Source organism: Gossypium raimondii, chromosome 12, assembly GCF_025698545.1.
Source record: "Gossypium raimondii isolate GPD5lz chromosome 12, ASM2569854v1, whole genome shotgun sequence".
In the NCBI taxonomy this organism is placed as follows: domain Eukaryota; kingdom Viridiplantae; phylum Streptophyta; class Magnoliopsida; order Malvales; family Malvaceae; genus Gossypium; species Gossypium raimondii.
Genome location: NC_068576.1, coordinates 5,089,426 through 5,111,439, shown reverse-complemented (window position 1 = coordinate 5,111,439; position 22,014 = coordinate 5,089,426). Strand labels below are relative to the sequence as shown.

Below are 22,014 nucleotides of genomic sequence, written 5' to 3'. Positions count from 1 at the left end.
AGTGGCACACTGCCACATATTAGTGTGATTGGATGGACGGACTCTTGTAGTCCTATTTGGTGTGATTGGCTGGACGAAGATGGTGTGTAGCGGATGGGGGTAAGACTTTGTATGATATAATCTGATATGATATGATACAAATCATGATGGTATGATTTATGATATGCTCTGGTATGATAAGATATGTTCTGATATATGCTCTAGTATGATTTATGAGATGGTGTGTAGCGGATGGGGCTAGCATACCAGGGTTCTACATTCCATTCATAAAAAGCTTCAAACAGTATCAATTAAATGCAAGTCTAATAGTTGCTATTATCAAAACGAATTTAACCCATAATAACATTTTCCCAACTATCTCTAATCTGGTTGATATATCCTTGTGTTATATTTTCTAGAAACTGAGTTTCTCGCTATGACTTTTCGTCTGGTTGTGCCATAACTCTATGAAATTTACTTCAGAATCTAAAGATAAATTCATATACATACATCTTAACTAGCTTTTCGAGTGGGCAATCCGCTCTAACTAGAATAGATTGAATCGACTTCTTTAATTTGATAGTAACAATTCAAAGCAAATCTCTCTTCTTGTCATCAAGATAATCCAGACATAAAATCTATCATAATTCCCTCATAATACCAATCAAAATTCATAACAAATTGTATTAGTTCATACGAAATCTGACATCCAGATTTAACTTGTTGACATAATTCGAGATCATCAGAGTAATGAGAACTGCTATGTATGTTAAATTTAGTCTTCCACTGTTTACACTCTTGTCACTATTTATCCTTTCCTAAAAGTTAAAAGTTGGATACATAAAAAGACTATTCCAATTATTAGTATCAGAGCATTGTATCATACTCTGACTACTACCTCAAACAGTATTTGTAGAATGACCTGCTTCAACATTATTACTGCGTTTCATACTTGAGTTACAACCATCAAATGAACTAGAAGAACTACTTTGCTCATTCTTACGAAAACCTCCTCTTAGACGGATCACAGTGCTCTAATAAGACAGATGCTACAACCGCATAGCTAAAACAATGCCTCAAGTACCAATAATGCACTCCAAAGCAAATGAGAAAAAACCATATAGTTCTAGCAACAACAAATGTAGCAACATGACTTCTAAAAAGCTGAGACGTATATCAACATGCTTCCATGATCCAACCAAGAATTATAACCGTAAAAAATGTAATAACCCCAAGCCAATGTGTATCCTTTGCAAATGGACCATATACGATAGAGTAGACAATAAGAACAATAAGAAAGCCAAGGTAAAGAAGTCCAAGATGTAAAGCCCTACTAAACTCCCGAGAACATAACCCATTTCTATACTATCGTAATATGCAAATTTATGAGCCTTTTGGGCAAACTCGTCCGCATTCAAGCTATTTCTATTGAAGACCTTGCGGCATAATAAGAGCATATTGATTGCTAAGGAAATTGATGATACCCCAAAGAAAAATTTAGAAGGAGAATATCGCTCAGACGCATTGGAACCAGCTATGACATAAACAACACAAATTTTATATGCATAAAGCAAAGCAACAACTAGTAGAAGAAGAAAAGTAACAACACATGAGTTTTTCCATCGAGTCCTCTCCCAAATCATAATTGACTAGAATGCCAAAAATAGAGCAATGCCAATCATTACTCAGCCAGACTAAGAATATTTCTGCCTAACATTATGATTAGCCAGCATCCCTACATGTAAAACACCATAACTGAAAATAAAACAAGTGCACATGCCACTATAGACAAAAAGACACTTGACCTTAATGACTATGTTCAGGTCTATCACACTGGCTACTAAAGTCATCGGTGATCTCACATTATTTTGTTTCACTAAAGTAATCAATTCAGGAGAAATCCTGGGTAACCCATAATTTAGATACCATAATAGTTAAAGTCAATTACCAATGAATAACTACTTCTTTTAGTAGTGACGCCGCGCATCTCAAATAATATTCGGAAAAATCTAATATTTCATCTAGAATTTTTGGTATTTGTTAATCAGCTCTTGGCTCTAACAATCAAAGTTATTACTCATTTTACCGTTAAACTATTTAGCTCCACTTTTGTGGGCTTTCACAACAGAAATACTATAAACATTCCGTGATATAGAATTTTGAGGACGAGGGGGTGGAGGTCGTAAAGCCACAAAATTTAATTATTATATATGCACAACAAACATAACATTCATTTTTAATATAAACACTATGAACCTCTAGTCTAACGTTTATGAATTTCTTCTCATCATTAGCAACCTTTTAATCAGAGACTTGAATATTACTTTCAGCATTATCAAAATTAGCTCGATTGTTAATAATCTTTTATCTAAATGAAAAATTATTTCAAATCATGTCAGGAGATATCACACTATCTCGGGTTATAAAATAGCATGTATTTCTAGACTCCATACATGCTACGTTCAGTTCAAAAGCCAACTACACCATAGCTCTGATACCACTAAATGTAACACCCTTAACTTGTCTCTAGCGTCAGATTAGGGTTACGGGGCATTATTGAACAACCAGAACAATTAACTTCAAACCATTTTAATAATGTCGTTTAATATTAATTACTAAAAATTCATTACAAACATAGCAAATGTACACATTTGACCTTAAATTGAGTCTTCGTGGCCCTAAGAACAGTTCAGGATCAATCTGGGACTAATTTAAAACAATTCAAAAAATTTGAGAGAAGGTTAAAAATTTTGAAAACAGGGGTCACACGGCTATGTGACATATCCTAGATCGTGTGGTATTCGAACAATGGGACACATGGCTGTGTCCCAGCCCGTGTCTTAAATCGTGTGACTCATTAACTTGGGTCACACGACCATGTCACAGGCCGTGTTCTAGACCGTGTAACTCACTGACTTGATACACACGGTCGTATTTTAGGCCGCCTGAAACTTACACCAAATATAATAAATGACATATGGTCATGTAGCCAGGTCGTGTGTGTCACACAGCTGTGTGACAGCCCGTGTGCTCCATAAATTGACCCTAAAAATAAGCCATTTTAAGACCAAAACTTGCCCAACCAACCAGTCCATTTGTGCATACATTCAAATAAACCTATACACACTTCAAACACATACAAACATACCATTTCAATCAACATATTTCTTCTAACGAATATGCCATTCAAAGGCACAACATTTATACCAAAAAAACTTCAATTAAAACAAAGCTATATTGCCACATCTCAAGCACAAGATCTAGTTTATCCCTATGCCAACCATGCCAAAATAACCATTCCAAAACATACCATCATACCATATACTATCTAGAATCTATGGAGTATGCATGAAGGTTCATTCACCCATATTTGTAACTATTATTCAAGCCAAGATTTACCTTATTAAGCACAACAAGCTTGACATAACTTAAGACAAGCAATTTCACTTGAACAAACCTTTCAACCCTATTACATGCCATTTATAACCATTAACCAAAATAACCATAAATACCAATATGTCAAATAGATAGTGTGAGGATACTCATCGAGATTCCAACCAATGAGCTTCCAATAATCTACAAGACAGAGGAAATAATTACGTAAGCATTTAATGCTTAGTAAATTCAATATAATGAAACTTAAACTTACCAAACATATTAAATTAAACAACCAAACCTTCTCTCATCATGTCATATGCCAAACTTCCTTTCCAATACACATCACCTTATAAGGTTAGTAAATATATCATTACATATAAATCCCAAGTAACTCATGGCATATACATGATAAACATTTAGGCTTTATCCATAATCCATCACCCATACATATATTCTTTACACATACTTTCCATTGAAATCATATGGTTAATAGATAGTAAGTAAACAATACATCTATAAAACGTAACATATATTGAGAAATAAATTTCATGCATATTTCATCCATTACTCGATAAATTGTTAGCATAAATCTCCAGTGAGGAAAATCTCGAACACACGAATGGAACTCGAACAAAAAAAGAAAAAATAGGACAAGGCTCCAAGGCATGTATCAAGCCATTATCTTTAAGGTTATATTCACCCACACCTATCTTCAGTGTACAAAAGAGTTTCAAGCAAATTAACCTCGAGGATACAATGAAGCCAATGACTATTTGCGCTTTGCACTGACGAGAATAGTCCACTAAGCAATGTATAACAAGAAACTCAAATTCTAAAAAAGATTTCTGCAGTAATACTTTATAGAATAATCTAATAATATTAGAAAATAGAGAAAGGAAAGAAAGAATTTTAGAATTTGTTAGTGTGATTTCCAAATGAAATCTCATTCCTATTTATAGGAATTTTCATGTCTCTTCATAGAGAAATCTTTCAATAGGTGTCTTTATGAATAAATAAATAATAATTATTCATTTAATTTTATAATTATTCAAGTAATATTGTTTGAATAGTTATATTGTTTTTTCAAAAATCAAATGATATAACTTTTGACCAATGACAAAAAATTTATCTTTTGATTAATTACACCCATTCATTTATAGTTCTTGAAATACTATAAATATTTGAGAATATTCAACATAAATTATCATCCATTTTCATCTTGTATATGCATATTAATCTTTTCATATCATATGAACATTAAGTCTTTATACATGCTTTTCCATTGATCTTTCTTATCCGTTGAACCTTTTCGAATAACATCGGATACATGGAATACCTTTTCATGTTAATGTAACATTTCCTTTAACTTTTAAATAATGCTCTCACGAGTTGTGGGTCAGGACGGTAGCTACACGATGCTGCTCACACAAGCTGTGGAAAATCCGCAACACATGCTACATCTCAGCCATCGGTAGGACCTCCAAGACCAGTACCCAATACATATACTTCTTAATTACATGTCATTTGTATCCTAAGCTTTCTCTAGGCTCAACGGGTCTCTTTCCATATCCTTATCTCTAACCTTCATTCTCATATAACCATTCATGAAATTTATATGCTCATAAATTCATCATAACTCACTTTAATTATTAAATACAATACCATCATCCATGTTATACATAATAATCCATCCAAAATCCACTTACCTTAATTTTTGCTTTCTATTATATTTTTATTTCAATATACAATTCCTTCACCATAATTCCCTTTTATTATTTTATCCAAACCAAAGCACTATGTCATTCAATTTAATTAACATCATATTTTGGTCTATATTACGAATCTTGTATAATTGTAAATCTAATTATTTATAACATAGTAATTATAAACATGACATACAAAATAATTTATAATAACTTAATCCTTATATGAACTTACCTTGATTGAAACGGTTATTAAAACGGAATCGACAACTAGTCCAAAACTTTAGCTTTTCCTTGATTTATATTCAATTACGATGTTTCTTGATCTAAATAATAACTCAACCCAATTAATACATTTCCAGAATTCTAAAAAGTAATTTTATGCAATTAAACCCTTCCATTAACAATTTACAAATTTTCCCCAATATTTTAACTTTTATACAATTTAGTCCCTAAACCCGAAACTTGCAAATTTATCATTTATTGCTAAAATTCATGTTAGATATTTTTACCTAGTCTTATAACAACTCATATTTATCATAAATTCACAATATATTCCTTGAATTTTACCATTTTCATAAATAAGTCCTTAAACTTTAAAAGCATAAAAAATCACTAAACAAAACATGTCTATTTTACAACCAATCTTAACAATCTATCATAAAACTTCAAAAACATATGAAATCCACTCACGGAATAATCTATAATGTTTAACAGTTTTACAAAATTGACCCCCCTAGTTAGCTAGATTAAGCTAATATGAGCTAAAAAACAAAAAGATTATTAAAAGATGGGCAAAAACACCATACCATGCATGAAAATTCACCAAGGCCGAAAGATTCGTTCCTATTTCAATGGTGTTTCGGTTCTACCAAGCCAAATTGAAGAAGATGACAATCTAAAGTTTTATTTAATTTACATTTTATTATTTATTTACTATTTTACCCTTACGTTACTAACTTATAAATTAACAAAAAAAAAATACCCATAATTGTCCACTATCAAAATGAATGTTTTAATTACCATTTAAGTTCATTATTTATAGATTCCATAACCATTTGCCCATTTTTAGCTATTAAAATTTCACTTTTGTAACATTTACGATTTAGTTCTTTTTACTTAATTAACTATCTAAACCTTTAAATTTCTTAACAAAATTTTAATACGACCTTAATAAAATATTTACAGCTCAATTTGTAGAAACGAGGTCCCGAGACCTCATTTTCTAAAACCACTTGACTTTAGGGACATACCACTTGAACCTAATTATTCTTTCATTTAACATAAATCATTAAATCAAATTGTATTATAACACTATATTTGACTCGTAAATATTAAATAGTAAAATTTTCTAACTCATACGTCAGATTTGTGGCCCTAAAATCACTGTTTTGACACCACAAAGAAATGGGTTGGGTTGTTACAGAGATTATGCCGACAGAAGATGAAATGTGCACCCATTTTGGGTGGGGTCTGAATGAAGATATACGAATGTTAATGGTGGAACTTGAACTGAAAGAGTTTGCAGTGTGGGCAAGGTGGATATTTTCTTCTTGCTTCATCTCTTCTAGGCTTATCTAATCAAGTTTTCTTCCCTTTATAGCCAGAGAAGCTTGAGGTTGGTCAGCTCTTGGCTTGAAGGCACCTTCTTGATGCTCTTCCTTTCTGCTAGCTCTGCTTTACTCCTGAGCATAAAGAGCATTGATCATCTCAGCCAAAGTGATGCTTGGTAAATATCTTGAGTCATTAATGGAAGAGATTTTGGCTTTATATATTTCAGGTAAGGTTGCAATAACCTTTTCAACTATTCTTGCTTCACTTAACTGGTCCCCAAGCAATCTGGTGATGTTCACAACAGGCATGATCCTGTCTGAGTATTGCTTTACTGTTTCTTCTTCCTTCATCTTCAAATTTTCAAAGTCCCTTCTTAAATTCAAGAGTTTTTTCTATCTCGTTCTTTCAGTCCCTTGAAACTCCTCCTCAAGCTTTTCCCAGGCCTATTTTGGAGACTCACAAGCCATGATCCATGTGAAGATCAAGTCTGACACACTGTTTTGGATGCATGACATTGTTTTGTATCTCTTGGCTCTATCATCAAAATGCTGCCTGATCTGAGCCACAGTAGGGTTGGCTCTCAAAGGTGGTGGTTCAACGTACGAGTTGACAGCCTCCCACAAGTCAAATACGTCCAGGTAGGTCTTCATTTTCACTATTTAAATGTGGTAGCCTTCATCATTGAACACTAGTGGTGGAGTTGGAGAGAAACTGGATGAAGACATGATTTTGAGGATTGAAAAAAATGACAGGTCCAAAAAGAAATGAGCTCTTGTTACAAATTGTTAGAACTAAGAGAACATAAGGAGAAATTTGATAGAAACTTGAGCTAGAAGGCTCGATGTCTTGTTGAGGAAAACATTCAATATCAGATTAAGAACTTGAGTAAAAACTAGAGAATTAAGAAGAATTTCTAAAATATTTCATTACAAAAGAATTGAGGCATAAAGCCATTACATATACCAGTTAATAAGCTGGTCAAAATAAGCAAATGTCACCTAAACATTTACCTAACACCACTAAGTAACCTAGTAATTGATAAATATAACTTGCACACATACTAAAGTTGATTTATCAATCCATCAGCACCTAATTACATCGAATATCTTACAAACTTAGTTCAAATCTAACTAAGTAACAAAATCAACAACATAGGCTCTAGCTGCAACATGCATGGCTTGAGCTGCATGGTCTACTCCTTGTGCTACTTCTTGTCCTGCATGGAAGCCAACTTCATCAAAAGCCATGAAAAAGGAAATCCGCTAGGCCTTAAAGAACTTGAAGCATATATAGAATAAACTCAGTATTCTTGGCGATAATCGAGCTATGATTAGCGGCTTAAGAGATGTAGAAGCAGTTACCATCAGCGTGCTAGAATCTGTATTGTCCTTTATTTCAATACCAGTGGCAGAATCAAAATCGAGCCGTTGATCGCTGGTCGCTGGTTTCGAAGCTAATGTACCAGAAGAAAGTAATGTGCGAGGAAGAACAGAAAGCAAATAAATTTTTGAGTTGTGAAGCTGCAGTCTGTTCCTGTATCAAATCCGAAAACATGAAGCATGTCGAGATAGTGAAAAAGGAGCTTCAAAGCTCAGATTTGAGCATCCAAGATCTTGAAGAAGGCCTTGAAACCCTCTCCAGCGTATGATCAAAACTAGAGTTACTGTTCTTAATATCATCAGCTGTTAAATATTGGCATCGCAGTTCCGCAAGGCAAATAGTATGCTCGTCCCGCAAGGGCCTGAAAGTGAAGTGCGATATGCCTTCTTCCAAATGATGAATTAATGGTGTACACAATTCACGGGAGATACTCTCTTGGCTCTGCAATCTCTACCCCCAACCGTGCCTCCTACAACACCCCAATTTCCTTAAAGTACAGTAAGTGTTCATCGGCCTCTGATTGATAAGATTTGAAAGTGTGGGGATTAAGAATTCAAAGATTAGAAGGATGATGATCCTGTCCAGCTAGAACTGAATACTAATTGGAAAATACTTAGCGAGTTTTTGATGAAATGATGTGCTAACCCGAGGATGGTTAAAGATGTGCCATATCACTACTAAGATAAGAAGCTTACAAGTGGTGGACTACTTTGATATCAGTTGTTCCGAAAGACCGGGTGAATTGAGATTTCTTTGTATATGAATTCAGAAAGAGATATATCAGGTGGCGATACCTTAAAAAGAAAAAAAATGGAGAATTTTTAGAATTGAAGGAAGGGAGCATGTATGTGGAAAAGTATGAATGGAAATTCATCCGACTTAGTAAGTACGCCGAAGAGATTATGCCAACAGAAGGTGAAATGTGCACCCTTTTCGAGTGGGGTCTGAACAACGATATCCGAATGTTAGTGGGAGAACTTGAATTGAAAAAGTTTGTGGTTTTATCTGAAAGAGCATAGAAGATGGAAGGCATGTGCAACAAAAAGAAACAAGCCAAATCGAAGCTCCAAGATTCCAATAAACGGAATATGACCAGATCGTTTCGAGCTCCTCCATCGAAAAGATTAAAAGATGTTCATAGTTGTTTTTCATTTCCGTCAAGGTTTTCGAGGGGCCGAGAACATTTAAATTATTCGACAACCTTGTGAATGAGAAAACCCTGACTCTAATTAACAGTATAAATCGCACAGACCATTTAAATTACATAGCTAGTTCCCATGACATCATCCAATTGCACACGAATCAAATCATGCCGATTTGTTCTTCAATAAAATAAAATGACAATTACGGATCAAGTTATATTTAACAATTGTGTATTGTTCAAAGCATCGAACAAGGAGTCTTTCTCGAAATGAAGCCAAAAGCAATGCTAAGAGACCATTTTATCTTTCTTTTAATTTAGAGAAAAAAAGTGAATATCAAGGCAAACATGAGATGAATGCGGTTTCAAATCTCAGAGTTCCAACACCAATTTTTTGTTAGCCTTAGGCTAGACTGAAATTTAACTAGACTTGATAAAATAGTAAGGAATGAAAAATACCACAAAAAAAATTTAATTAAAATGGGAAATAAGGAATAAAGGTGGAGACGTTTGAAATTCCCAGTAATGGGACTTACATTTATATATAGAGAGTTGGTACTTGTATATATAGTAGAAGATAGATAAACAATGAAGCACCAAATTTAGTAGAATCCATATCCAAAATTCATTGAAAAATGTAAAGGGCTCGGAAACAGAACATGTTTTTCTCTTGTTGAGATGATGATAATAGCAAGGCCATGGTTAACTTGGTAAGGGAGATTGAAACCGTGACTTGTTCCATGTTTGAGAATTTTTTGTCCCTTATCTCAGGGCCAAAAGAACAATGAAAGAAGATCAGCTGGTTGTTAGTTTCCAGAATCGAATAGCAAACAGGAAGAGACATTAATGAATTTGAAAATGTTGATGCTGGTTGTGGGTCAGGAGATGAACACGTCATGTTGAGATGCAAAACCAGCTAAAGGACTCGTATTGGCAAAAAATACTAGTAATAATAATAAAGAAATAATTTCATTCCCATACATGTGTTGCTGCATAAAATAAATAAATTGTTAGAAGCAAGCGGATCTTGCCTCCTTGCAGAACCTAATCAACAAGACAGCAATGACAAGAAGAAGACGAGGCAAGTTAAAAGCAAATGACTCATTAATACAAGGCATTGAATGTAGTACCACCGTGCGCATTATTATATAATATTTGTATATATGGATATACTGGCATTGAAAACTAGTAGTGTTTGTTGCTACCGAAGGGTGATGAGTTGTTGTGATTGTGGAGAGGAGACACAGCAGAAACATTTTGGCGATAGTTGTGGGGATCGAGATCGAGTTAGTTCATGTTGCTTCCTTCCAATTGATATTTAAAATGATTGAGATTCCTCGTGTCTGGCCTCAACCTGTAATATATATGTTGCGCAGATGGTAAGGGGACTACAGCAAATAGCTAAGCAGAGTTGGAAACACATATCGCTTTTGCATAACAAGAAAATGGCAGCCTCTTACCATGCTCGATCAAACAGCTTGCCCTCAAGGCAACACCCTATCGTTTCACAAATCGACGAGAACTTGAACCGATTGAGGGCATCTCAATCAGCCTCTACATCATCATTGATAGGCCACAATCTAAGTGGTCTTCAGGATTTGCATGAATGTGTTGATGTATTGCTTCAATTCCCCCTCACCCAACAAGCTCTCGCCCAAGAGAAGCAAAGGGAAATGGTTGAAGAGCTTTTGGATGGATCTCTCATGCTCTTGGATGTATGTACCACGGCTAAGGATGCCTTGCTGCAGACAAAGGAATGCACTCAAGAGCTTCAATCAATTTTACGCAGAAGACGTGGAGCCGAAGGGCTTGCTAATGAGCTTAGGAAATACTTGACATCTAGGAAAGCCATGAAAAAGGCAATCTGCAAGGCCTTAAAGAACTTGAAGCATATACAGAATAAACTCAGTACTCCTGGCGAGAATGGAGCTGTGATTAGCGTCTTAAGAGATGTAGAAGCAGTTACCATCAGCGTGCTAGAATCCGTATTGTCCTTTATTTCAGGGCCAGAGGCAGAATCAAAATCGAGCCGTTGGTCGCTGGTTTTGAAGCTAATGCACCAGAAGAAAGTAATGTGCGAGGAAGAACAGAAAGCAAATAAATTTTGACTGCTGAAGCTGCAGTGCGTTCCTGCATCAAATCCGAAAACATGAAGCATGTCGAGAACGTGCAAAGGAGCTTCAAAGCTCAGAGTTGAGCATCCAAGATCTTGAAGAAGGCCTTGAAACCCTCTCCAGGCATATGATAAAAACTAGAGTTACTGTTCTTAATATCATCAGCTGTTAAATATTGGCATCGCAGTTGTACATATATACTGTAATTTTACAGAGGTTATACAATAGAAAAGAAATACAAAGATTATACAATCTTCTTTCTCAAAATTCTACCTCTTGTGAAACCATTCAGTTATATTTCCAAAATTGTTTTTACTTCAGACATATTCAACCATGAACAAGAAAAAACTTGAAAAATACTTTTATCCAGCACATGCTAATATCCAAAACTTACACCCGAATCCCAGTAACTTAGACCTACCTTTAATTGTCCCCAAATTGAATTATAGAGCCTCATCATCACAACTGGTGTCTTGGAATATCTCATGAAACATTTGTATGAATATGTGAGCTGCCAGGATTCCTCTTGCCCCACTGAAGACAATGGAAGACTTGCTAAAAATTAAAAACTCCATGCCCGTCAGTTTATCACATGGAAGATGGCAATGAAAAGATGCTAATTTGATATTATGTTAATCATAAAATTTTCTTAAGTTAGGGGAAAAGGAAGCAAGGATCAGAAAGTGGATCTTGTTCAACTTCAAACCCTTCTTTATTTTGTTATCAAATTGCATGAAAAATAATGGTAAGTGCAAACACACACGTGAAAATAATGAATTGGTTGTCTGTTTTTCCTTAATATATTTGAAAAATGTCACCAACTCCCGTGCATTGGCAACTAGGATGGTTTCAACGTGTGCAAAGAAACGGCAAGGATATATATATTGAAGTGCTTGGATTGTGAGCTGGAGAGATGGTAGAGGGGAGACATTGCATGAACATTGCTGCCACCCTTTGATCGAGATCTTAATTAATCATGTCAACATTAGCAGAAAGAAGAAGCATTTGAGATTCTCTTTGTCTCCATGGATTGATATGCATATACATATATATAACTTGGGAGCAGATGCCTAGTATTTCAGTGAAAATTGCAAGAAACGTTGATTCAACAAATAGGCTTCTTTGCTCAGAACAAAAACAATGGCAGCCACTCGATCCAACAGTTTCCCCCGCTCATCTAGACAACACCCACTAGCAACAGAAGTTAATGAGCATTTGAATAGATTGAGGGCTTCTAAAGAGGCATCTACTTCATCATCATCAATAAGCCATAAACTAAATGGCTTTCAAGATTTGTACGACTGTGTTGTTAAGTTTCTTCAGTTGCCTCTGTCCCACCATGCTTTAGCCCACGAATGTGCTGATGAGTTGTTGGATGGTTCTCTTAGACTCCTCGACCTTTGCAGCACTGCAAAAGATATTGTGATGCAAACAAAAGAAAGCGCAAGTGAACTTCAATCGGCTTTGCGTCGAAGGAAAATCGGTGAAGCCGAGATCGCAAGTGAAGTGAGGAAATACATGAGCTCCAGGAAAGTTGCCAAAAAGACTATCCACAAGGCATTGGGAAACTTGAAGGTCATACAAAGGAAAAACACAGTCTCACCTTCAGAAACAGTTAGCATGCTGAAGAAGATTGAAGCAGTGACTTGTTCTATGTTTGAGGATTTGTTATCTCTCATCTCCGGACCAAAGCCTGGAAGTTGGTTATCAGTTTCGAAACTATTGCATCAAAGAAGAATAGCGTGCGAAGATGCTGGAAGAAACGTGAATGAATTTGAAAAGGTTGATGTTGCTTTGAAATCCTTCGGAATAACCAAATCTGAGATCATAAATCTTGAGATGCAAAACCAGCTAAAAGACCTGGAGCTGTTTATTCAAGATCTTGAAGATGGACTTGAATGCCTCTTCAGGTGTATGATCAAAGCAAGAGTCTCGCTTCTTAACATCCTTACCCTGTAAAAAACCAAACCCAATTTTGGATTACATCATGTATAGAAATCAAATATACATACATACATACATACATATAAATGAAATACTCTTTTCCATTTCCATACGACAAAATCTCCATGTTATTTTTCCTGTTTCAGTAGCATTTGTTTTAACCTTCTTTTCTTCCAGAGAAAACAAAAAAGTTACATAAAACAGTAATCATTTAGTTATATTTCCAAAATGGTTGCAGTATTTTTTTACTTCAGACATATTCAACCATGAACAAGAAAAAACTTGAAAAATACTTTTATCCAGCACATGCTAATATCCAAAACTTATACCCGAATCCCAGTAATTTAGACCTACCTTTAATTTTCCCCAAATTGAATTATAGAGCCTCATCATCACAACTGGTATCTTGGAATATCTCATGAAACATTTCTGTGAATATGTGAGCTGCCAGGATTCCTCTTGTCCCACTGAAGACAATGGAAGACTTGTTAAAAATTAAAAACTCCATGCTCGTTAGTTTATCACATGGAAGATGGCAATGAAAAGATGGTCGTTCCTGTTGAGATTGGCCAACCATGCTGCTGTTACATGTTTTGTTGAAGTGGATGCAGGTTGATGACATGCTACAGCACGTATACTTGCTATAACAGCAAGGTTTTCTCTTTAGTTTCTTTGTTAAGCTACTTAGTTGAAAATGAACTAAGTTGGTATTGTTTTGATGTTTTTAGGTGCTGATTGATATAATCAGCTTGTGTGCAAGTTAAGTTTTTCTCTTTAGTTTCTTTGTTGATTAAACTACTTGGAAATGAATAAGCTGATGACAGCTTGATATGTTTAGGTGTTGAATGACTAGTTTAGGTGGTTTGTTTGTGTACAAGCAATGTTTTTAAAGTTACTAGGCTACTTAGTGGTAGTAGGTAGTAATAACTGATATAGTTGGCTATAAATGTATTGTTTTTTTTATTGAAAAATTAAGCATATCAGTTGTGTAAGGCAGATTGCTTCCTTGCTGCACATTTGTGAGCAAGTAAATTGTTTTTTTTTCTTCCTCCTTTGTTCTCTGTCTTGTTCTCTTTCTTTTTGCTGCTGCCATTGTTCCAACAAATGGTATCAAGAGCCTAAGTCTTAAGGGCCATTGATTTTGCTTCCGTTGCCTGTTAAAAAGAAAGAAGCTGTCAAAGCACAAGCAAGAGAAGACAGCATCGGCTCAAACTTATAAGACCCCCAAACAAGCTTGAATAAGCTGAAGGAGGAGTTTCAAGGAAAGGTGTGAGCTTTCCAAATGTGCAAGCTTAGCAAGATGTCAAAGCTGCAAGCTTAGCAAAGTGCGAGCCTGTTGAAGACACTTATTGAAGACAATATGCAAAGATGTGAGTTTGTCAAAGGTGTGAGCTCAGCAACATGTGGAAGCTTAATGCGTGTTGTATAGTTGCAAGCCTGTTGAAGACATTAAGCAAAGTGTGAGCCTGTCGAATTGCAAGCCAAAATGGCAGAATGAAGGCAAATAAACTGTACTCACGAACTGTTTGTACAAGAAGAAGCAGGATTGTAGTGAACAAAGAAACAAGGTAAGATGTGTTGTCAACCAAGGCTGTGAAGGAGGAGAAGACTCCATTTGGTGAACAAATCTTTGGCACAAAAAGACTGGGATAGTCAAGTGTGTAAGTCAGATTTGTTTGTGAATGAGGCCAATGTTGAAAATGAATTGGTCAGCTTGAAACAAAGCATCTAAGGGCTGCCAAGTTCAAAAACTTGATGAATGACTGGTATTTGCAGCATGGAGTCCAAGGAGGAGTGTTGAGATTGGCCAACCATGCTGCTGTTACATGTTTTGGTTGAAGTGCATGCGGTTGATGACATGCAAGAAGACGTATACTTGCTTTGTAACAGAAGGTTTTCTCTTTAGTTTCTTTGTTAAGCTACTTAGTTGAAAATGAACTAAGTTGGTATTGTTTTGATGTTTTTAGGTGCTGATTGACATAATCAGCTTGTGTGCAAGTTAAGTTTTTCTCTTTAGTTTCTTTGTTGATTAAACTACTTGAAAATGAACAAGCTGATGACAGCTTGATATGTTTAGGTGTTGAATGACTAGTTTAGGTGGTTTGTTTGAGTACAAGCAATGTTTTTAAAGTTACTAGGCTACTTAGTGGTAGTAGGTAGTAATAACTGATGTAGTTGGCTATAAATGTATTGTTTTTCTTATTGAAAAATTAAGCATATCAGTTGTGTAAGGCAGATTGCTTCCTTGCTGCACGTTTGTGAGCAAGTAAATTGTTTTTGTTTCTTCCTCCTTTTTTCTCTGTCTTGTTCTCTTTCTTTTTGTTGCTGCCATTATTCCAACAGTTCCCTGTTTCGATCTAGGAGCAACATATAGTATGGTCGTTCCGCAAGGGTTTGAAAGTGAAGTGCGAGATGCCTTCTTCCAAATGATGAATTAATGGTGTACACAATTCACGGGAGATACTCTCTTGGCTCCTCAATCTCTACCCCCGACCGTGCCTCCTACAACACCCCATTTTCCTTAAAATACAGTAAGTGTTCATCGGCCTCTGATTGATAAGATTTGAAAGTGTGGGGATTAAGAATTCAAAGATTAGAAGGATGATGATCCGGTCCAACTAGAACTGAATACTGGTTGGAAAATACTTAGCGAGTTTTCGATGAAATGATGTGCTAACCCGAGGATGGTTAAAGATGTGCCATATCACTACTAAGACAAGAAGCTTACAAGTGGTGGACTACTTTGATATCAGTCGTTCCGAAAGACCGGGTGAATTGAGATATATCAGGTGGCGATACGTTAAAAAGAAAAAAAAGGAGAATTTTTAGAATTGAAGGAAGAGAGCATGTATGTGGCAAAGTATGAATGGGAATTCATCCGACTTAGTAAGTACGCCCGAGAGATTATGCCAACAGAAGATGAAATGTGCACCCGTTTCGAGTAGGGTCTGAACAAAGATATCCGAATGTTAGTGGGAGCACTTGAATTGAAAAAGTTTGTGGTTTTATCTGAAAGAGCACAGAAGATGGAAGACATGTGCAACGAAAAGAAACAAGCCAAATCGTAGCTCCAAGATTCCAATGAATGGAGTATGACCAAATCCTTTCGAGCTCCTCCATCGAAAATGTCAAAAGATGTTCATAGTCATTTTTCATTTCCGTCAAGGTTTTCGAGGGGTCGAGAACATTTAAATTATTCGACAGCCTTGTGAACGAGAAAACCTTGACTCTAATTAACACTATAAATTGCGCGGTCCATTTAAATTAGATAGCTAGTTCCCATGACATCATCCAATTGCACACCCAAAGAAACCATGTCCATTTGTTCTTCAATAAAATAAACTAACAATTATGGATTGAGTTATATTTAACAACCATGTATTGTTCAAAGCATCGAATAAGGAGTCTCTCTCGAAATGAAGCCAAAAGCGATACTAAGAGACAAGCTTTATCTTTCTTATAATTTAGAGAAAACAGTGAATATCAAGGCAAACATGAGATGAAGTGCGGTTTCAAATCTCACAGTTCCAACACCAATTCTTTGTTAGCCTTAGGCTAGACTGAAATTTAACTAGACTTGATAAAATAATAAGCAATGAAAAATACAAAAGAAAATTTTTTAATTACAACGGGAAATAAGGAATAAAGGTGGAGACGTTTGAAATTCCCAGTAATGGGACTTACATTTATATAGAGAGAGTTGGTACTTGTATATATAGTAGAAGATAGATAAACAATGAAGCACCAAATTTAGTAGAATCCATATCCAAAATTCGTTGAAAAATGTAGAGGGTTCGGAAACAGAACATGTTTTTCTCTTGTTGAGATGATGATGATAGCTAGGCCATGGTTAACTTGGTAAGGGAGATTGAAACCGTGACTTGTTCCATGTTTGACAATTTGTTGTCCCTTATCTCAGGGCCAAAAGAACAATGAAAGAAGACCAGCTGGTTGTTAGTTTCCAGAATCGAATAGCAAACAGGAAGAGACATTAATGAATTTGAAAATGTTGATGCTGGTTGTGGGTCAGGAGATGAACACATCATGTTGAGATGCAAAACCAGCTAAAGGACTCGTATTGGCTAAAAAAAAGTAGTAATAATAATAAAGAAATAATTTCATTCCATACATGTGTTGCTGCATAAAAAAGATAAATTGTTAGAAGTAAGCGGATCTTGCCTCCTTGCGGAACCTAATCAACAAGACAGCAAAAACAAGAAGAAGACGAGACAAGTTGAAAGCAAATGATTCATTAATACAAGGCATTGAATGTAGTACCACAGTGCGCATTATTATATAATATTTGTTTATATGGATATTATGGCATTGAAAACTAGTAGTGTTTGTTGCTACCGAAGGGTGATGAGTTGTTGTGATTGTGGAGAGGAGACACAGCAGAAACATTTTGGCGATAGTTGTGGGGATCGAGATCGAGTTAGTTCATGTTGCTTCCTTCCAATTGATATTTAAAATGATTGAGATTCCTCGTGTCTGGCCTCAACCTGTAATATATATGTTGCGCAGATGGTAAGGGGACTACAGCAAATAGCTAAGCAGAGTTGGAAACACATATCGCTTTTGCATAACAAGAAAATGGCAGCCTCTTACCATGCTCGATCAAACAGCTTGCCCTCAAGGCAACACCCTATCGTTTCACAAATCGACGAGAACCTGAACCGATTGAGGGCATCTCAATCAGCCTCTACATCATCATTGATAGGCCACAATCTAAGTGGTCTTCAGGATTTGCATGAATGTGTTGATGTATTGCTTCAATTTCCCCTCACCCAACAAGCTCTCGCCCAAGAGAAGCAAAGGGAAATGGTTGAAGAGCTTTTGGATGGATCTCTCATGCTCTTGGATGTATGTACCACTGCTAAGGATGCCTTGTTGCAGACAAAGGAATGCACACAAGAGCTTCAGTCAATTTTACGCAGAAGACGTGGAGCCGAAGGGCTTGCTAATGAGTTTAGGAAATACTTGACATCTAGGAAAGCCATGAAAAAGGCAATCTGCAAGGCCTTAAAGAACTTGAAGCATATACAGAATAAACTCAGTACTCCTGGCGAGAATGGAGCTGTGATTAGCGTCTTAAGAGATGTAGAAGCAGTTACCATCAGCGTGCTAGAATCCGTATTGTCCTTTATTTCAGGGCCAGAGGCAGAACCAAAATCGAGCCGTTGGTCGCTGGTTTTGAAGCTAATGCACCAGAAGAAAGTAATGTGCGAGGAAGAACAGAAAGCAAATAAATTTTTGACTGCTGAAGCTGCAGTGCGTTCCTGCATCAAATCCGAAAACATGAAGCATGTCGAGAACGTGCAAAAGGAGCTTCAAAGCTCAGAGTTGAGCATCCAAGATCTTGAAGAAGGCCTTGAAACCCTCTCCAGGCATATGATAAAAACTAGAGTTACTGTTCTTAATATCATCAGCTGTTAAATATTGGCATCGCAGTTGTACATATATACTGTAATTTTACAGAGGTTATACAATAGAAAAGAAATACAAAGATTATACAATCTTCTTTCTCAAAATTCTACCTCTTGGGAAATCATTTAGTTATATTTCCAAAATTGTTTTTACTTCAGACATATTCAACCATGAACAAGAAAAAACTTGAAAAATACTTTTATCCAGCACATGCTAATATCCAAAACTTACACCCGAATCCCAGTAACTTAGACCTAACTTTAATTGTCCCCAAGTTGAATTATAGAGCCTCATCATCACAACTGGTGTCTTGGAATATCTCATGAAACATTTGTATGAATATGTGAGCTGCCAGGATTCCTCTTGCCCCACTGAAGACAATGGAAGACTTGCTAAAAATTAAAAACTCCATGCCCGTCAGTTTATCACATGGAAGATGGCAATGAAAAGATGCTAATTTGATATTATGTTAATCATAAAATTTTCTTATGTTAGGGGAAAAGGAAGCAAGGATCAGAAAGTGGATCTTGTTCAACTTCAAACCCTTCTTTATTTTGTTATCAAATTGCATGAAAACTAATGGTAAGTGCTAACACACACGTGGAAATAATGAATTGGTTGTCTGCTTTTCCTTAATATATTTGAAAAATGTCACCAACTCCCGTGCATTAGCAACTAGGATGGTTTCAACGTGTGCAAAGAAACGGCAAGGATATATATATTGAAGTGCTTGGATTGTGAGCTGGAGAGATGGTAGAGGGGAGACATTGCATGTGCTAACCTTATAGAAACACTGAATAGAAACTCATCTATTATTTTTTCATATATGCTTTCTCATGCAAAGTACGTATATATACAGTAAGTCAAAAGTGGTTATAACTGCTCTTACCTAACTAACTGTTAACAACTAACCAACTCTTCTTTATCTCCTAATATTCCTCATACCTATCTGTTCCCTGGCTAACTAAAATCCCTCCTAGTTCATGTTAACCACTCGAAGTAAATCCCGAAAACGGTTAAACCCTGAAGCTGACAAAGGCTTTGTTAGTATGTCTGCTAGCTGATGGGTCCCTGGGACATGACCAACTTGAACTACTCCAGCTGCCACCTTTTCTCTGAGAGAGAAAATATCTAGCTCCACATGTTTGAATTTGGAGTGCATGACTGGATTTCCTGCAACTGCTATCGCTCCTGAGCTATCACACCAAACCAGTGCCTTTGGTAAGCTTGGAACAAACAATTCAGTCAACAGGGATTGTATCCACGTCATTTCAGCGGTGACATGTGCAACACTCCTGTATTCCGCCTCTGCTGTGGAACGAGACACAACATGCTGCTTCTTCGAGCTCCACGAGACCGGATTACCTCCAAGGAAGATACAATACCCAGAGGTGGACCTTCGATCGTCAATGTCCGATCCCCAACTTGCATCAGAGTAACCTTCAAGAAGGAATTTGGAAGCGCGGGTAAACTGTAATCCGTAGTTCAGTGTGCCTTGTAAATACCGTAGTATCCTCTTGACTGCTTTGAGGTGACCAGTTAGTGGCTTATGCATGAATTGGCACACCTTGTTGACTGAATAGGCTATGTCAGGCTTGGTGATCACGATATATTGCAAGGCACCTACGATGCTTCGATATTGATGGTCATCTTCAAGGGGGCTTCCTTCCTCAGCAGTCAGACGATTATTAGCAACCATCGGTGTTGGGAGAGCATTTGATCTGTCCATAGCTGCTTTTTGAAGCAAATCTCTGATGTATTTAGTTTGAGACAGAACTATCCCATTCGACGTGTACTTGATTTCAATACCAAGGAAGTAGCTCAACTGTCCAAGGTCCTTCAACGCAAACTGAGCATCAAGTTCTTGACAAATCGATCAATTTCCTGTGAGTTACTGCCTGTAACGATGATGTCATCGACATACACTAAAACGTACAACAAAGCATCCCCTTGATGTCGAATGAAGAGCGAGCTATCAGCCTTGGAAGTGTCGAACCCCATGGCCACCAAAAAATCCCTTAGTTTTTGAAACCAGGCTCGTGGAGCCTGTTTGAGACCATAGAAAGCCTTCTTTAGCTTGCAGACCAGAGGCTCTCCATGCAAGCCATACTGTTCGAAACTTGGTGGCTGTGACATATAGATTTCCTCACTCAAGTCTCCATTGAGAAAGGCATTGTTTATGTCAACTTGTCGAAGAGACCACTGGTGAGAAACGGCCAGGGCGAGGACTACTCTAATTGTGGTGGGTTTGACAACGGGGCTGAAAGTTTCTTGAAAGTCAACACCGGCTTCCTGGAGGTACCCTTTGACCACTAGTCTGCCCTTGTATCTAGCAACGGAACCATCAGCATGCCTCTTAATACGAAAGAGCCACTTACAGCCAACAGCTCGTTGACCTTCGGGTAAACCAACTAGCTCCCAGGTGTGATTAGAAATCAAGGCATTGTACTCTTCCTTAGCTGCTGTAGTCCAAGCTGGACTCTGAAAAGCCTCATGAATGGTGGTAGGTTCAACTTCATCAACGACTGAAGCCAGCACTTTAGGTCGAAAAATCCCACTTTTCAAACGTGTCTGCATGGGATGATGATTGACCCGAGTGGGTAGTGATGGAGATAAGTCAGAGCTATCAGGTGGATCACTTGTTTCATGACCTGCTGCTGACTGACTAAGGGAATTTCGAGATGAGGATAGACCAGGAGGTGATTGTTCACCAGTAGGAGCAGGAGACTCTGTAGGGTTGTGTTGACACTAGCCAGGAGAGGTGCCTATGGTAGATGGGCTAGCAGATGCCCGTGCTGTAGCAGGAACATGTGAACTACCAGTTGACACCACTGGGAGAACAGACCGATGATGCACCGCAAACTTTGTGATACGGCCTTGGTTTGGAACCCATCTTTGAAAGGGAATTTCTTCTCGTCAAAAATTACATGTCGAGACACAAACATGCTGCCATCCTCTGCGAGACATCGATAGCCCTTGGTATTAGGAACATTGCCAAGGAATACACATTGTTGGGATAAAAAGCTCAGCTTGTGGTGCTGAAAGGGCCTGAGATTTGGGAAGCATGCACATCCAAAGACCCTTAGAAGCTCGTAGCTCGGTTTGACTTTTTGGAGAACCTCATAGGGACTAGTCTGTCCTAGGACCGGAGTAGGTAGTCGATTGGTTAAGTGGGCAGCATGCATAACAGCATAGAACCAGAACTTCAAAGGTAGACTTGCATGAGCTAAGAAAGACAGAGCCATATCAATAAACTGTCGATGTTTTCTTTCAGCAACCCCATTTTGCTTCGAAGTGTAGGGGCACACAATCCTGTGTTGGACACCAAGAGAGGACAACTCACGAGCTAATACTCGATACTCACCACCACCATCAGTTTGTAGCATTTTAATGG

At 37.0% G+C, this 22,014-nt stretch overlaps 3 protein-coding genes, 1 long non-coding RNA gene, 1 other non-coding gene and 1 pseudogene across 5 annotated transcripts; 4 read left to right on the top strand and 2 right to left on the bottom strand.

Moving 5' to 3' along the window:
- Positions 1-878: 878 nt before the first annotated feature.
- On the bottom strand, positions 879-1,829 carry LOC128035429 (calpain-type cysteine protease DEK1-like; annotated as a pseudogene).
- Positions 1,830-10,543: 8,714 nt separating this feature from the next.
- LOC105762969 (uncharacterized) lies at positions 10,544-11,516 on the top strand. Its single transcript, XR_008191779.1, has 2 exons — positions 10,544-11,261; positions 11,314-11,516. It is a non-coding gene; the product is annotated as an uncharacterized LOC105762969 (transcript).
- Positions 11,517-12,177: 661 nt separating this feature from the next.
- Positions 12,178-13,307, top strand: LOC105762971 (uncharacterized). The gene has a single exon (XM_012580972.2). It carries the CDS (start codon positions 12,390-12,392, stop codon positions 13,206-13,208), a length of 819 nt encoding a protein of 272 aa, XP_012436426.2. The 5' UTR covers positions 12,178-12,389; the 3' UTR covers positions 13,209-13,307.
- A 46-nt stretch (positions 13,308-13,353) lies between these two features.
- Positions 13,354-15,464, top strand: LOC128035365 (uncharacterized). Its single transcript, XR_008191781.1, has 2 exons — positions 13,354-13,921; positions 15,161-15,464. It is a non-coding gene; the product is annotated as an uncharacterized LOC128035365 (long non-coding RNA).
- A 2,253-nt stretch (positions 15,465-17,717) lies between these two features.
- On the top strand, positions 17,718-18,629 carry LOC105762968 (uncharacterized). Its single transcript, XM_052625163.1, has one exon. It carries the CDS (start codon positions 17,718-17,720, stop codon positions 18,627-18,629), a length of 912 nt encoding a protein of 303 aa, XP_052481123.1.
- Positions 18,630-19,596: 967 nt separating this feature from the next.
- Positions 19,597-20,349, bottom strand: LOC128035428 (secreted RxLR effector protein 161-like). The gene has a single exon (XM_052625162.1). The coding sequence runs from the start codon at positions 20,347-20,349 to the stop codon at positions 19,597-19,599; it is 753 nt and encodes a 250-aa protein (XP_052481122.1).
- Positions 20,350-22,014: the final 1,665 nt, after the last annotated feature.

What these genes read in the sequence shown, in the direction of transcription:
- LOC105762971 (XM_012580972.2), top strand. Translation starts at nt 12,390, where the DNA reads ATGGCAGCCACTCGATCCAACAGTTTCCCCCGCTCATCTAGACAACAC.
- LOC105762968 (XM_052625163.1), top strand. Translation starts at nt 17,718, where the DNA reads ATGGTAAGGGGACTACAGCAAATAGCTAAGCAGAGTTGGAAACACATA.
- LOC128035428 (XM_052625162.1), bottom strand. Translation starts at nt 20,349, where the DNA reads ATGGACAGATCAAATGCTCTCCCAACACCGATGGTTGCTAATAATCGT.